This window comes from Lissotriton vulgaris, chromosome 7, assembly GCF_964263255.1.
Source record: "Lissotriton vulgaris chromosome 7, aLisVul1.2, whole genome shotgun sequence".
NCBI lineage: Eukaryota > Metazoa > Chordata > Amphibia > Caudata > Salamandridae > Lissotriton > Lissotriton vulgaris.
In genome coordinates this window covers 1,765,214,006-1,765,227,905 of record NC_141695.1, presented here as the reverse complement: position 1 = coordinate 1,765,227,905, position 13,900 = coordinate 1,765,214,006, and the positions used below count along the sequence as shown (strand labels likewise).

The 13,900-nt window shown below is 46.2% G+C and overlaps 1 protein-coding gene and 1 long non-coding RNA gene across 3 annotated transcripts in view; one reads left to right on the top strand and one right to left on the bottom strand.

Annotated features, from left to right (window-relative positions):
- LOC147706618 (cell adhesion molecule CEACAM4-like) overlaps window positions 1-13,900 on the top strand; it is a 107,512-nt gene that overhangs the window by 22,762 nt on the left and 70,850 nt on the right. Inside the window, exon 2 of one of the 2 annotated variants that reach the window (XM_086933109.1) lies at window positions 4,903-5,268. The exons of the other annotated variant lie outside the window; for it this stretch is intronic. Coding sequence (XP_086789235.1) covers window positions 4,903-5,268 — 366 coding nt within the window. The remainder of the gene's footprint in view (window positions 1-4,902; window positions 5,269-13,900) is intronic. 2 annotated transcript variants of the gene reach the window in all.
- Window positions 1-13,900, bottom strand: part of LOC147706619 (uncharacterized) — a 187,018-nt gene that overhangs the window by 103,676 nt on the left and 69,442 nt on the right. The window lies entirely within an intron of this gene.

Below are 13,900 nucleotides of genomic sequence, written 5' to 3'. Positions count from 1 at the left end.
GAAGTTCCTTTTCAATTACGGAGTACCTTCTCTCCGTAGGAGACAATGTCCTCGAGGAAAAGGCAACACACCACTCATCCTTACCCGATGACTGGCTTAACACACTACCAATGCCATAAAGGCTAGCATCGACTGTAATAATGCATTTCTTGTTAACACAAAAGGACTTCAAAGTAGGAGCATTAACAATTTCCTCTTTGATTTGTTTAAAAGCTTGTTCCTGCTTCTCAGACCAAATAAATTTGGCTGAACTCCTTGTTAGTTCTCTAAGAGGCTCCATTTTGCTTGCAAATTTTGGATAAATTTGCTATAATATTCGCAAAGCCCTGCAAATGAAAGCAATTTTTCCTTATTGTCCGGGGAAGGAGCCTTAACAATAGCATCCACAAGATTCTTTTTTGGTACAACTCCATCCCCTGAAAGTGAATGGCCTAAATAGTCTACTGTTTTGCAAAAAAACTTGCACTTACTAGCTTTGATAGTCAAACCAAACTTCTCCAATCTGGAACAAACCTCCCTAAGGTGACTATCATGCTCAGAGACATTTTTAGAAAAAACAAGAATATCATCCTGAAAGCATTTGACGAAGACATTCAGGTCCTTGAATATATGATACATTGCCCTCTGGAAAACAGAAGCGGCCGACGCTAGGCCGAAAGGCATCCTTTTAAATTGAAACAATCCATGGGGAGTGATGAAAGCGGTGAAGTGCTTTGAGTCTTCCGTGAGCTCTATCTGGTGATATGCAGACCTAAGATCTAATGTGGAAAACACACAGGCTCCGTCAAGCATGCACAACATTTCATTTATGTTAGGTAACGGGTGACAGTCTATGACCAAACATTTATTTAACGCTCTCAGGTCTACACACAACCTAATAGTTTTGTCGGGTTTAATCGCCAAAACAATAGGCGAAACCCATTCAGAGGATTCTACCTCCTCGATGACACCATCTTTGACCATGTTGTCAAGCATGACTCTGAGCTCCTCCCTGACACTAATGGGAACACCTCTTAACTTCTGCTTCAGAGGCACAGTATTCGGTTTGACTTTGATTTTGTGCGTAAAACCATTCAATCTCCCAAGTTTTTCAGAAAAGACATTAGGAAAGGAGTTAGATATCTCTTTAGACATAGATGCTAGGTCATAGTCCCCATCAGATATAGCTAGAACACACACAGGATCTTTCAACCTAGGATTCAAAGAGATCCCCAACTTAGCTTGATCCCGCCAACCTAGAACATTTACACCTTTAGATGCTACATACATCTTAATAATTGCAGAATTGTTTTTTACAATAATAGGGACTTCTTTAAAACCTATAAAACTGATCTTGGAAGTGTCAAAATTATAGGCATCAATATCTGGTTCACACAAAGAATTTACATCAACCAGATTCCCAAATGACTCCACACAATAATCACGAGTAATTATGGTCCACGGAGAACAGGAGTCCACCATGAGTTCAAGAGTTTTACCTAGAATGTTCACTAAACTCTTTGGGGAAGGTAAACTATCTGCTAGTGTCATATCGAACGAGGTTTGTATAGAAATTACGATGCCAGATTCTCTAACAGAAGAATCATTACCCTCTCTCTCCGCAACGTAAGATACATTACTATTAGTACGTCTGGGAGTATTAGAAGAAGGCTTCTTGTAATCGTTAACTGACTTAACAGAAGTTTTACAATATTTAGAAAAATGTCCAGTGCGATTACATTTATTACATTGTCTATTCAAAGCGGGACACTGTGGAAAAGAAGCTATATGATCTGGGCTTCCACACCTAAAGCAGTAAAACTGTTTACCTTTGCCCTCATATTTATTAGAACTTTGAGTTTTCACATTTACAGTGCTAACCTCACCAGTGGATGTGGAAGGAGTGGTATGAACAGAAGCTTTGTCTAAGGATTTAATCCACTTGTCGGATTGTTCTAAAGCTTTAGCTGTACTAATAGCAGTCTCTAAACTTGGATCCCCTAAAATCCATAACTGCTCTTGTACCTTCTTGCTTTTTACATGCACAACAATTTGATCCCTAATCATTTCGTCAGTTATTAGACCAAAATTGCAATGGAGGGAAAGTGCACGTAAAGCAGTTAAGAAATCATCAAAACACTCATTCTCATCTTGTACTCTGGTATAAAACTTAAACCTATTTAAGGCTACACTGGTTACTGGTTTAAATCTTCCCTCTATTCTATGCACAGCCTCATCATAAACATTTGAATCACCTCCAGATCTCACAGAGAGTCCGCCTCCCACCATTCAAGTCCGAGGCCTCTGAAATCATCTGCGGCGTACCACAAGGATCCTCACTCAGTCCCACCCTCTTCAACGTATACATGAGCCCCCTCGCGGCCATCGCCCGCCAACACAACCTCAACATCATCTCTTACGCGGATGACACTCAACTGATCCTATCTCTCACCAAGGACCCCAGCACCGCCAAAACTAACCTACACGAAGGAATGAAAGAAGTCGCCGAATGGATGAAACAAAGCCGTCTGAAACTTAACTCAGACAAAACAGAAGTCCTCATCTTAGGTAAATCCCCCTCTGCATGGGACGACTCCTGGTGGCCGGAAGCCCTCGGAAATGCACCCATCCCGACAGACCACGCACGGAACCTTGGCGTCATCCTGGATTCTTCACTCTCAATGAACAAACAAGTCAGCGCCGTATCCTCTTCCTGCTTTAACATTCTTCGCATGCTCAGAAAAACTTTTCGCTGGATCCCCTCCGAAACAAGGAAAACAGTCACCCACGCTCTGGTCACAAGCCGACTGGACTACGGAAACACCCTCTACGCAGGTACCACCGCTAAACTCCAGAAGAAACTACAACGAATCCAAAACGCCTCAGCCAGGCTCATATTAGACATCCCACGCAACGAACACATCTCTGGTCACCTTAAAGACCTCCACTGGCTACCCGTCAATAAGAGGATTACTTTCCGACTGCTTACCCACGCACACAAATCACTCTACGACATCGGACCAGATTGCCTCAATTCTCGACTGTCCTTCTACACCCCCCCCCGCCAACTTCGCTCTTCCAGCCAAGCCTTCGCCACTGTACCTCGCATCAACAAGACCACCATGGGAGGCAGATCCTTCTCATACCTGGCTGCCAAAACATGGAACTCACTCCCCGCTTACCTTCGCCTCACCCAGAATCACCTAGCGTTCAGAAAGCAGCTTAAAACGTGGATATTTGACAAATAATCCTCCTCCCCTTCCTAAGCGCCTTGAAACCCTCTGGGTATGTAGTGCGCTATATAAATTTTATGACTTGACTTGACTTGACAGGAGGTAAAGTTCTAAAGACAAGTTGTCCTTCTGACCCAAGACAATGTAAAAAAATGTTCTTTTTCCTTTCCGCTGACATCCTCTCACCATCCATAGCCTTAAGGTAAGTAAAAAATTCTTCCTTCCATCTAGTCCAAGGGATGGGCGGGTCTCCTTTGGTTTGTAAAAATTTTGAAGGTGGGTCAAACTGCATAATGGCTAGAGTAAAGTAGAGGTACTCTCTTTTTTTTTTTTTTTTAAAAACAGTTTCTCAAAAGTAATAGTTTACACAAAATGAATGAAGCAAAGTAGGATATAACGTTTTCCTTTTTTGTAGTAGAATAGTAGTCAAGTGTTTGAAAAAGAAAGAGAAATCCCTTAATTCCTTTTCCTTTAAAATGAACGTAATTCCGGTAAAAGTACTTGAAAAATGGAGAACAGCGAAAATATAGTCTATTCTGTCTTCCGGCGTGTAAATATAGTTTATTTTACCTTCGGGCGTGCGAATTCTGCTCAGGAATACATCGACATCGACTTCTCAGCGTCTCCGGTAACTGTGTATCTTGTTGCTATGGATACACAAGATGGCGCTGAGACGTGCAGCGTGGTGACGGCAGGGACGTGTCACGTGATGACGCAGCGCGTAATGATGACGCAGCGCGTGTTGACCACGTCAGGAGATGCCTCGAGCTTGCTGACAGCCTCGCGCACTGCAGACAAATGTCGGAAAAGTCTTAAAATTAGACGAAAACAGTTTTATACATCACCAATCCGCCGGAGTAGGAGCGCTGGAAACGCCAGGACATGCGCCAAATACGAAGGTAGAAGCGGTGATTTTCATGTACCGCTTGTCGTTTTCTTTTTTCCGTTGATAAACACGAAAAGCTTTGAAAATATGCAGAAAAACACTGGTAGGTCGTAAATCTTCGCAATTACGACGTAGAAGGATTATTCAGTGTTATCTTGAAGAAAGAGAGGATGAAAATGTATTTTCAGGTTTCTTCTTTTGTAATCCAGTCTCAAAAATTAAAATTTCTGCTCCTGTGCTTCAAGGATAGTGGCAGAAATAGCAGGGTTTACCTCGTCGCCAATATAAAGATCCAAAGATGCTTAAAGTTGAATTTCATGAAAGAATTTAATACTTGAACAGGAGTTGAAGCACAGCACATCAGTACAGGTTCAGATACAGATATTATAATACAGTTGGTCTGGAATCTGGAACCCAGGATGTAAGATGCAGGCACGCATCATACATTCCAGGCAGCAGACCCAGACAGGGAAAGGCATAGGGAACAGAACAAAGCAGTATAAATGTACAACAGAATGCAACACACGGGCTGAGTTTACGGGAGCTTGGGTAAACTGTGTTTAGAATTTGTATTATAAGGTAACCCTGGCATAGGAATATGGTATTAACTGCTGTAGAAATAACTATGTACATTTTATCAGTTAGTTTTCCCAAGTGAGTTGGGATAATTGATTGTGATGCTTTTGTGTAATCCATTCATCTAGTTACAGTCGCCTTTGTCTCTCCGCACCCACTGGTGTCTGTTGTTTTTGGGGTTCAGCCGCAGCGCCTCTAATATTGTTTCTCTTCTGTGTTTTCTTTCAGCCCTGGTGACGTCAGTCTGGGTGACGTCATTGTTTCAGTGCACGGCGGCGCAGCTGTCAATCACTCCAGATGTGGTGACCGCGGCGGTGGGAGACACCGTCACCCTGTCTGTGCGTTACGAGGCGCGTTTATGGTACTGTGTCTGGTTCAGGGGCGAAGAGGCACGCGCAAAGGACCAAATCCTAGGTCTCTTTTTCAGCGATCCTCCGTCCTATGGTCCTCAATCCACCGGCCGAGAGTCTGTGCTCCCGGACGGGTCTCTGCGGATCACAGATGTGCAGACGAATCACACCGGAAACTACACCGTGCGAATGAACGTGGCCACGGGGGGGCTTCAGGAGGCGACAGCACAGCTCAGAGTGCACGGTAAGGTCGGCCACACCTGTCCTGGCACTGCCACCCAGGCCTGGTTCTACGGCGGTGCGATGGGTGCCACCGCACCGGGCGCTGACTTGAGGTCGGGGCATCATTTTCCCAAGTATGTTATCATTTTAAAAGCACCTCCTGCTGCGGCGTTTTCGGCCTCCAGCAATTTTAAGGCATCAATTAAAATGTCAAGGGAAATCCGGTGAAGTGTTGTCTCATCCTAAGGTAGTGCAGAGGGTTAAAGTCCCTGCTGCTAAGAACATGTGCGATGCAAACAACAAAGTGCATATAATGTAAAAAGGTCAGTGGGTTCCTGCTTTTTCAAGAGAGATCCTTTTGTTACTTGTCCTTTATAAGTCAACATTCTAATATTGAACATTGAGATATTAACTGCAATCAAAGAGCTGCTGCAAACTGCGAGGTGTATGTTAGAGCTATATGCTTTTTGCCCAGTCTTTCATCATCCTAATCTTGCCCAAAGGGTTCATTTGATTGGAAAACAATTCTTATTATTAAAGAGAACCCCTAACCATGATGTTATGTTTTACATTCTGAATTAGCGCCTTACCAGAATAAGGACTCTTAAACTATATTGACTTCCAGTATCGATGGCACGCCACTCCAACACTACTCCTTGGGGTCCTGTCTGTTGTAACATTTCCCATACACTGATTTACACACATATCATTGTCTCTGTGCAAAGTGTGTGTGATGTAAAGTGCTCTGACACCTTACACTGGTATGAGAGGTGCTATAAATCGAAATGAATCTGAGAGACAGTGGTTACAGAGACTTGAGGGGGCACCGTTAAAGGGTGCTAGTGAAGGAATCCATGGCAGAGGTGCTCATTGGGGGGCCGCCAAAAGACATTGTCGCACAGACCGCCACCAGTGTTAAGGCCGGCCCTGCTGCCACCTGTACACACTTGTCTGACTCCAGGAGCTCAGGGTCTTGTGTGACCCTCGGACACTTGTCTCACTCCAGGAGCTCGGGGTCTTGAGTGACCCTCAGACACTTGTCTTACTCCAGGAGCTTGGGGTCTTGTGTGTTAGCCTCGGACACTTGTCTTACTCCTGGAGCTCGGGATCTTGTGTGACCCTCGGACACTTGTCTTACTCCAGGAGCTTGGGGTCTTGTGTGTTAGCCTCGGACACTTGTCTTACTCCTGGAGCTCGGGATCTTGTGTGACCCTCGGACACTTGTCTTACTCCTGGAGCTCGGGATCTTTTGTGACCCTCGGACACTTGTCTTACTCCTGGAGCTCGGGGTCTTGTGTGACCCTCAGACACTTGTCTTACTCCAGGAGCTTGGGGTCTTGTGTGTTAGCCTCGGACACTGGTCTTTCACCAGGAGCTCAGGGTCTTGTGTGACCCTCGGACACTTGTCTTACTCCAGGAGCTCGGGGTCTTGTGTGACCCTCGGACACTTGTCTTACTCCAGGAGCTCGGGGTCTTGTGTGACCCTCGGACACTTGTCTTACTCCAGGAGCTCGGGGTCTTGTGTGACCCTCGGACACTTGTCTTACTCCAGGAGCTCGGTGTCTTGTGTGACACTCTAACACTTGTCTTACTCCAGGAGCTCAGGGTCTTGGGTGACCCTCGGACACTTGTCTTACTCCAGGAGCTCAGGGTCTTGGGTGACCCTCGGACACTTGTCTTACTCCAGGAGCTCGGTGTCTTGTGTGTGACCCTCGGACATTTGTCTTACTCCAGGAGCTCGGGGTCTTGTGTGTGACCCTCGAACACTTGCACTTCTCAGCCGCAGTGATTGTGTGCAGGGCCGGCGCATGGGTGGTGCGGTTGGTGCCACTGCACCAAGCGCTAACTTTTGAGGTGGGGGCGTGTTTTCAAGTACAATACGTTTCACAAGCACCTGCTGCGGCGCCCCTGGCCTCCAGCAGCTTTATGGCAACCATAAAAATGTCCAGACGTCTCTGGCGATCGATGGACCTGCTGCAGAGATCGGTGTTTTGTTTAGTGCAAGTTGTGACTCCTCATAAAGTAGCACAGAGGGTTAATGTGCCTGCTGCAAAGCACGTGTGCCCTACGGATCACAAAGAGCATATATGGAAATAGATCAGTGCGTGCCTCAGAGATGTCTGGAAGTCTGTGTCCTGTGACGCAAATCCTTCGGGATCCGGCGGGAGCCTTGGAAATGCAGACTGGCAAGATGCTTCCTGTACCTGTTTGAATAGGGGAGACACTCCTTTACCCCAAGGGAGATTCTTCCGTCTTCTAGTCGAAGTAGAATGTCGAAGTTCCAGGATATATGTTGCAGAGTTTCATCCAGGCTAATCTAAAGTTCTAGGGACTGGGGGGCATATGTAGGTAGGCGTTTGCGAATCGCAAACACTGAAATTCGGCGAATTTCGGCGTTTGCGAATCGCAAACAGTGCTTTGGTATGTAGGTACACATTAGCAAAATAAGGAATCGAAAAAATTGCCATTCCTTATTGTGCTCAAGCATTTAAGGAATTGCAATTTTGCGATTCCTTAAATGCTATGTAGGAGTGAATTTTAAAATGCGATTTTCGCTTAAGGAATCGCAAAATACCACCTACTCCAAGTAGATAGTATTTTGCGATTCCCTTTCTAAATGCATTTTTTTTTTTAATTCAAAGTGCCATGTGGCGCACAAACATGCCCTTAGGGCATGTATGTGCACCACATGTACTTTGAGGCACATTCCAGGGGTGCAACAGGTGTCCTTTGGACACCCTGGCACCCTTGGAATTGCGATTCTCAAATTGCGATTTTCTCATAGAAAATCGCAATTTGAGAATGTATCCCCATTCATTCCTATGGGCCTCTTAGCTATAGGAATGAATTAGGCCCATAGAAATGAATGGGACACTCATTCCTTAATTGCGATTCGCAATTTGCTAATTGCAATTAAGGAATGTTAGAGATTTGCAAAAAAATTGCGAATTTTTACCTACATTCCATTTTGCTATTCTCAAATAGCGATTCCTTAAAAATCGCTATTTGGCAATCGCAAAATTTAAATTACCTACATATGCCCCTGGGTTCCTATACTTATACTAAGTTTAAGGATTGGACTAACTCTAAGGTCCCACGTATGGGAGGACCTGGGGAGGGGGTGGTTACACCACTTCCCCTTTTTCCAGTTTCGCGCCAGAGCAGGGGCTGGGTGCCCCCGTAACTGGTTTGACACAGGGACACCTTGTGTGCCCCAGGCACTGTCTGAAAAGCATTCACTGAGTGCACCCACTCTGCCTCAATACACTAAAGCCTGTCTGGGGTGGTGGTTACACCTCGCTGGACAGGAAACCTATTTTCCAGGCCTCCCCTGCCGGAGTTTCGTCCAGGGGCAGGAGGTCAGACTCATGTCTGTGGCAGCAGCATCCATTTTGTGATGCTGGGGCTCTTTTAAACTATTACCGGTCAGGTACATGTGTACACGTCTTCTCCCTCTAGAAGGGTGAAATTCAACCCCCACTGCCAGAACTGACGGGGGGTAGGATTCCAAAGTGTTTGACACCAAACACAACATGTTTTGATGCAGCCATTCCAAAGTTAGCATTTACTGCGAGGTTATAATGCACTTAAGAGAATATAGGACGGCTGTATCACAGAACAGCTATAAGAAACTGATTCCAAAAGCTGCAGAGGGGCTCAGCTTATGCTTGGGCACCCTCCCACACAAAAGCAAGCACTGTGCCTTCAGGATTGTCAAGGCGTGCTATAGGAGTGGCTTATAGGTTAATATGTGTCTGTATTTAAAGGTAGATGAAGGTAACCTATATCTTAGTAAGGGGTGCAAGCACCACCTTACTCAGGCTGCAGTAGCAGACCTGTGGTTCCATTTTGGAAGGTTTCCCAGGGGTGGCATAATACATGCTTCAGCCCCTGGTAGGCCTCTGGGGTACCTATGCTATAGTAGAGACTCACAAGGGTAATCCAGTAACCAATCTGGAGTGTACCTAACGTACATACAATCAATTTAGAGAGGAAGCAGCTAGGCTGGGGTCCTGGTTAGCAGGGCCCAGCCAGACTAAAGTCGATAAATCAGTGAAGCATAGCAAAAACTGGGGGTAACCATAGTAAACAGATCCTACTCTCCTACAGAATGTATAGTGCCTGTCCTACACTACACTGCGTAAAGGGCCAGAAGAGAAGAGTTTTCTCCAGTGACCATGTGTGTTTGTAACTTTGCCACCACGCCGAAAGGCACCGGTGCCCCTTGAGTGAGCTGTCCATCATCGTGTGTCAAAGGCATGAAGATGTTGCAAAGCGCTAGTATGTGTGCAGCGGGGCTTCTATGTGAGTTCACAATAAGTACCCCATTGCGGGCATCTCGCCCTGTGCCCCGTACAAGGTTGCAGCACATGTGGCGGCAGTCAACGTGCAAGTCACCCCCATCAGGCTCTGAGGTAGCAAGCACAATGGATGCGGAAACAGTCCATGGAGGAGTATTAAATAGGTGCAGTAAAGAGAGCAATCTGTGGCTGCCATAGTGCACGTATGTGTTTCAACAGAGGTTCTTTACACTTTCACCAAATCCACCAAAGGCCTCATCAATGTAATCCAGGAGTGGGCCTAGGATCCCGTCTCTAGAGGTGGTGGCTGGTTCAGCACCAGCTCGCGAGACCAGCTGCCCCAATGCAGATGAGGGTTCAAAGTCACGCGTGGTTATCGCCCACAGCCAGTTTGTCCAGTGCCGTGCCTCCAAGAAGGCCCTGCGGGGTCACTGCCAGCAGAGTCAGGAGGCTGCTCCCACTCTCTGCTGCATGTTTGTGGACACTGCGGCCAGGCCGAACAGCCACTCCAGGCGACATCTCCAAGTTGCGCCGCTCCATGAATCACGGTCCTCTCTGCTATGTTTGACCATTAGCCACGCCCTCACAACTGGAGTATATTTAAGAATGTTTGACATTATTAAGATTTTTTTCTCCATTTTGAATAAACAGCAGTCTGTATTTTGTCAATATATTTACCATGTAACAGCTTTGAATTATTTTGCACTGTAGTTTGCGGTGATGAATTTTCCTGCTCCTGAAAATGGTGAATATTCACATGCCTCTTGTTTAAGGTGAGAGACCTATCCGAGCAGCAAATGAGGAGAAAGAACTACACAGGGATTGCGCTCAAGAAATTCATGGATGCAAAGACCTCCATCAAGCATCACAGCTAATTTATGATGTTAGCGATGGGGAGAAAGCACACCTGCCCAGCCTCCACCGAGCTCACCATTTTTTGGGGCTGATTAATGCGTTACGAATTTGAGCTTTAACTCGGGCATATGTTTACTGAGCTTGCATAACTGTAATCCCTCAACATGCGATTCCAGTAGCCCCTTGTCCCTGCATGTGGTTGCAGCTTGTCCAAACAATAGAAGCTGCCACTTGGAGTAATGTATTCTCTGTAATTGGGCACGGTCCCTGGTCCCTGGGCCCGGTAGGGGCACGGATGGACGCAGCCGGGCTTGCCTTTTGCACGCCAGTGGCACGTCTGCTGTGAGCCCACTTTACAGCTGACATTTGAGGCGTCGGAGGTCTGAACACTCGACCCCTGACCTCTGGCGCCACGCACAACTCTATGGGAGAGAGGGTTAACACTATCTCTCTACCACGCTTCCTAATAATGCTCTATTATTTCCAAGCAGTTCGGCTATAGCGCGGTGCTTACTGCAGGAGCTGGTCTCCCCCCAGGTAAATGCCACAAAACAATAGGTAGGATCCTCCCCAAAACACAATACGGCACGAGGATTAAAATTAATGAAAGATTCTATTTAAAAATTAGTATGCAAGGGCACTTACAATGTCTAAGAATGGACTTAGATACTGTAGGGGTACAGGGCTCTTGCACCTGTACCCTCACCACTGGTATAGTGCACCCAGCTAGATGGGTGACTGATCTATGCCAGGGCAGTGGGTTGTAGGCATGGCACACAGGGATGTGTGCCATGGCGACTCTTCACTTTGTTCTGCACCAAAACACACAGTCTACAAAGGTAGTGTATGAGTGTAAAGGTAATGGGCCTCTAAGGGTGGCACAGTAAGTGCTGCAGCCCTTAGAGGCCTTCCCTGGAAACAGTGCCCTGGATACCCGTGGTACCATTTACCAGGGACTGACCTGTGACCAGAGAGTGCTTAGTGGGTTTGGTCTTTAAAGCAAATTTAGGGAAAGAACATAGGCCCTGGGCACCTGATTGGCAGGAGCCCAGGGCACACTTAGTTAAAGTACATCAGCAGTTCAGCAAAAAGTGGGGGTAACCATGCAGAAAGAGAGCACTTTCTCACACAACCCACCAAATGAAAGAGGATGAGGCTAACCTTTCCATAGAAAGTCTTCATTTTCTAAGTGGATGAACATGGAAAGTACCTCTGCATTGGCATGGGCAGTCTGGTCTGTGTTCCATTACAAAATCCATTCCCTGTAGGGAGATGGGCCACGTCTACAGTTTAGGATTTTCACCATTCATCTGCAGTAGCCATTTGAGAGGTCTGCATTAGCTAGTTGAAAGATATGTGATCAATTTGAACTAGGAAGTGAGTACCAAACGAATATGGCCTCAACTTCTTCAGGGACCAAACCACAACAAAGGCCTCCCTATCAATGGCACTCCAATGCTGCTCCCTGGGGAGAAGCCTTCTGCTTTTATAAGCAATAGGTTGATCTTGGTCTTCATCATTGGACTGGGATAGGACCGCTCCTACCCCTAGCTCAAAGGCATCAGTCTGCACTATGAACTGCTTTGTATAGTCGGGAGCAGGGGTCTCCAAACCGGTCCTGGAGGGCCAAATCCATGCCAGACTTTTTGGATATCCCCATTGAGATACATGTAGTAATTTTAAAAATCTGGCATGGATCCGGCCCTACAGGACCGGTTTGGAGACCCCTGGTCTGGAGGTTTGAGAGTTGGTGCTGTGCACATTTCCTCTTTCAGGGTGTCAAAAGAATTTTGACAGCTATGTCCAGTTTACCTTTTTCGGCATCTTCTTGTAAGTATGTTTGGGAACTAGAACCACTGGGCTGGCCCTGGGGCTCTCAGAAAGTTCAATAATCCCTAACTCCAGCATCTTGCTGACTTCAGCTCTGATGCTTTCCTTGACTTGATCAGACTGACGATAGATTTTGTTTTTATAAGCAAAGTCCGATGCACACAACAAGGTATGTGTGATATGATTGATCACGAACACGTAGCAAGGGTATCGTCGGAAATGGTTTTCGCCTGGGTCTTCTCCGTACCCGGCGAAAACCATTTCCGACGATACCCTGATCTCCCACGTACTAAGTGCTATATACACTGCTGCCAACAGACACAGCAATACCCGCCGCCTGTGCAGCTTTGGATTACTTCAGACATTTTGGTCTACAAACCGAACACGCACCTCTGAGTGCGTTGTCCTTGCTGTGACTAAACCCGAACAGGACTGGGTTGGAAGTATCACCGGTCCCCCAACCCCTCCCTTCAACGACCCGTCTACAGCCCTGAAGAGTCACGGGTTAACACCCTACTTGACGAAACACGTGTTGGCTGGTCTCATGTTCCAACTATTGTATTCCAATAAAACGACAAAATAAGAACACATTTGTACGACTCCATCCTTGCTACGTGTTTGTGATCAATCATATCACACATACCTTGTTGTGTGCATCGGACTTTGCTTATAATTTATTACAAGGCTGGAATTTCTCCACCCTTGTTTTCAGAGTTTAGGGTTTTCTCTGATCCAGTTGCACCAACCACAACTAACATTTCTTTTGACTCAACCATCACCTGTTGTGCGCCATCTCATTTCTGAATACTCACAAACCCCCCACAGAACCTAGATTTTGTTTTTGACAGGTGAACTGTCACCATTGTCCACATCATGGGTACACCAGTTTGTCTGACCAGAGGTCAAGGAAAAGAGCTTAGCATACTGCTGCAAGACTTGCTTGCAATCAGCCTGCCCATCTAACCCATCTTTTATCTGCAGGTGGGATATTAACCCAAGAATAAAACACCTCTGTTCTATATGCTTCTTGTGCCTCTACCACAAAGGTAACATCCCCACCATCTAGTGTGAGACCATTTTGTAGAAGCTTCTGAATGACCGTGTGTCTGCATATCTGCAGTTCTCAGTGCTGTTTTGTGCCATGTATGCACAAATAAAGCACAGATGAGGCCATCACAGTGGGGAGTAGATCCTTCAAAGCTTGAATTACCAACAGTCAATACATAGGATATACCTACTCGGTTGTGGAGGATATTCCCTCCCACCACGGACATCTCTGGTTAGAAGGAGTGTAGGGGTCTCTGAGAAGGCACAAGTGAACTACTCAGATGATCTACACAAAATAGGAAACCCACCAACATTGGCAGCACCATGTCATGTAGGTTTCACTAATCAGTAGGAACTGTGCATTTGTGGATGACATACACTTTGGGACAGTGCCAGACTGAGTCTGTGCCCCCTGCAGGATATGTTGTCCCATAGATCAGCAAGCTCACAGCGTCACCATAAGCCTTCCTAACCTAGGCAGAGAGTGAACGGTTCTGGCAACGACTGACAACTCTGTTCCTTCAGGAACCGTGGTGACAAATCTAGAACCTTTCTCTCACACACTCGTGCACTCTTTTGCTCAGAGAAATATGCAACAAATACATAGAGGAGCATTTTTAA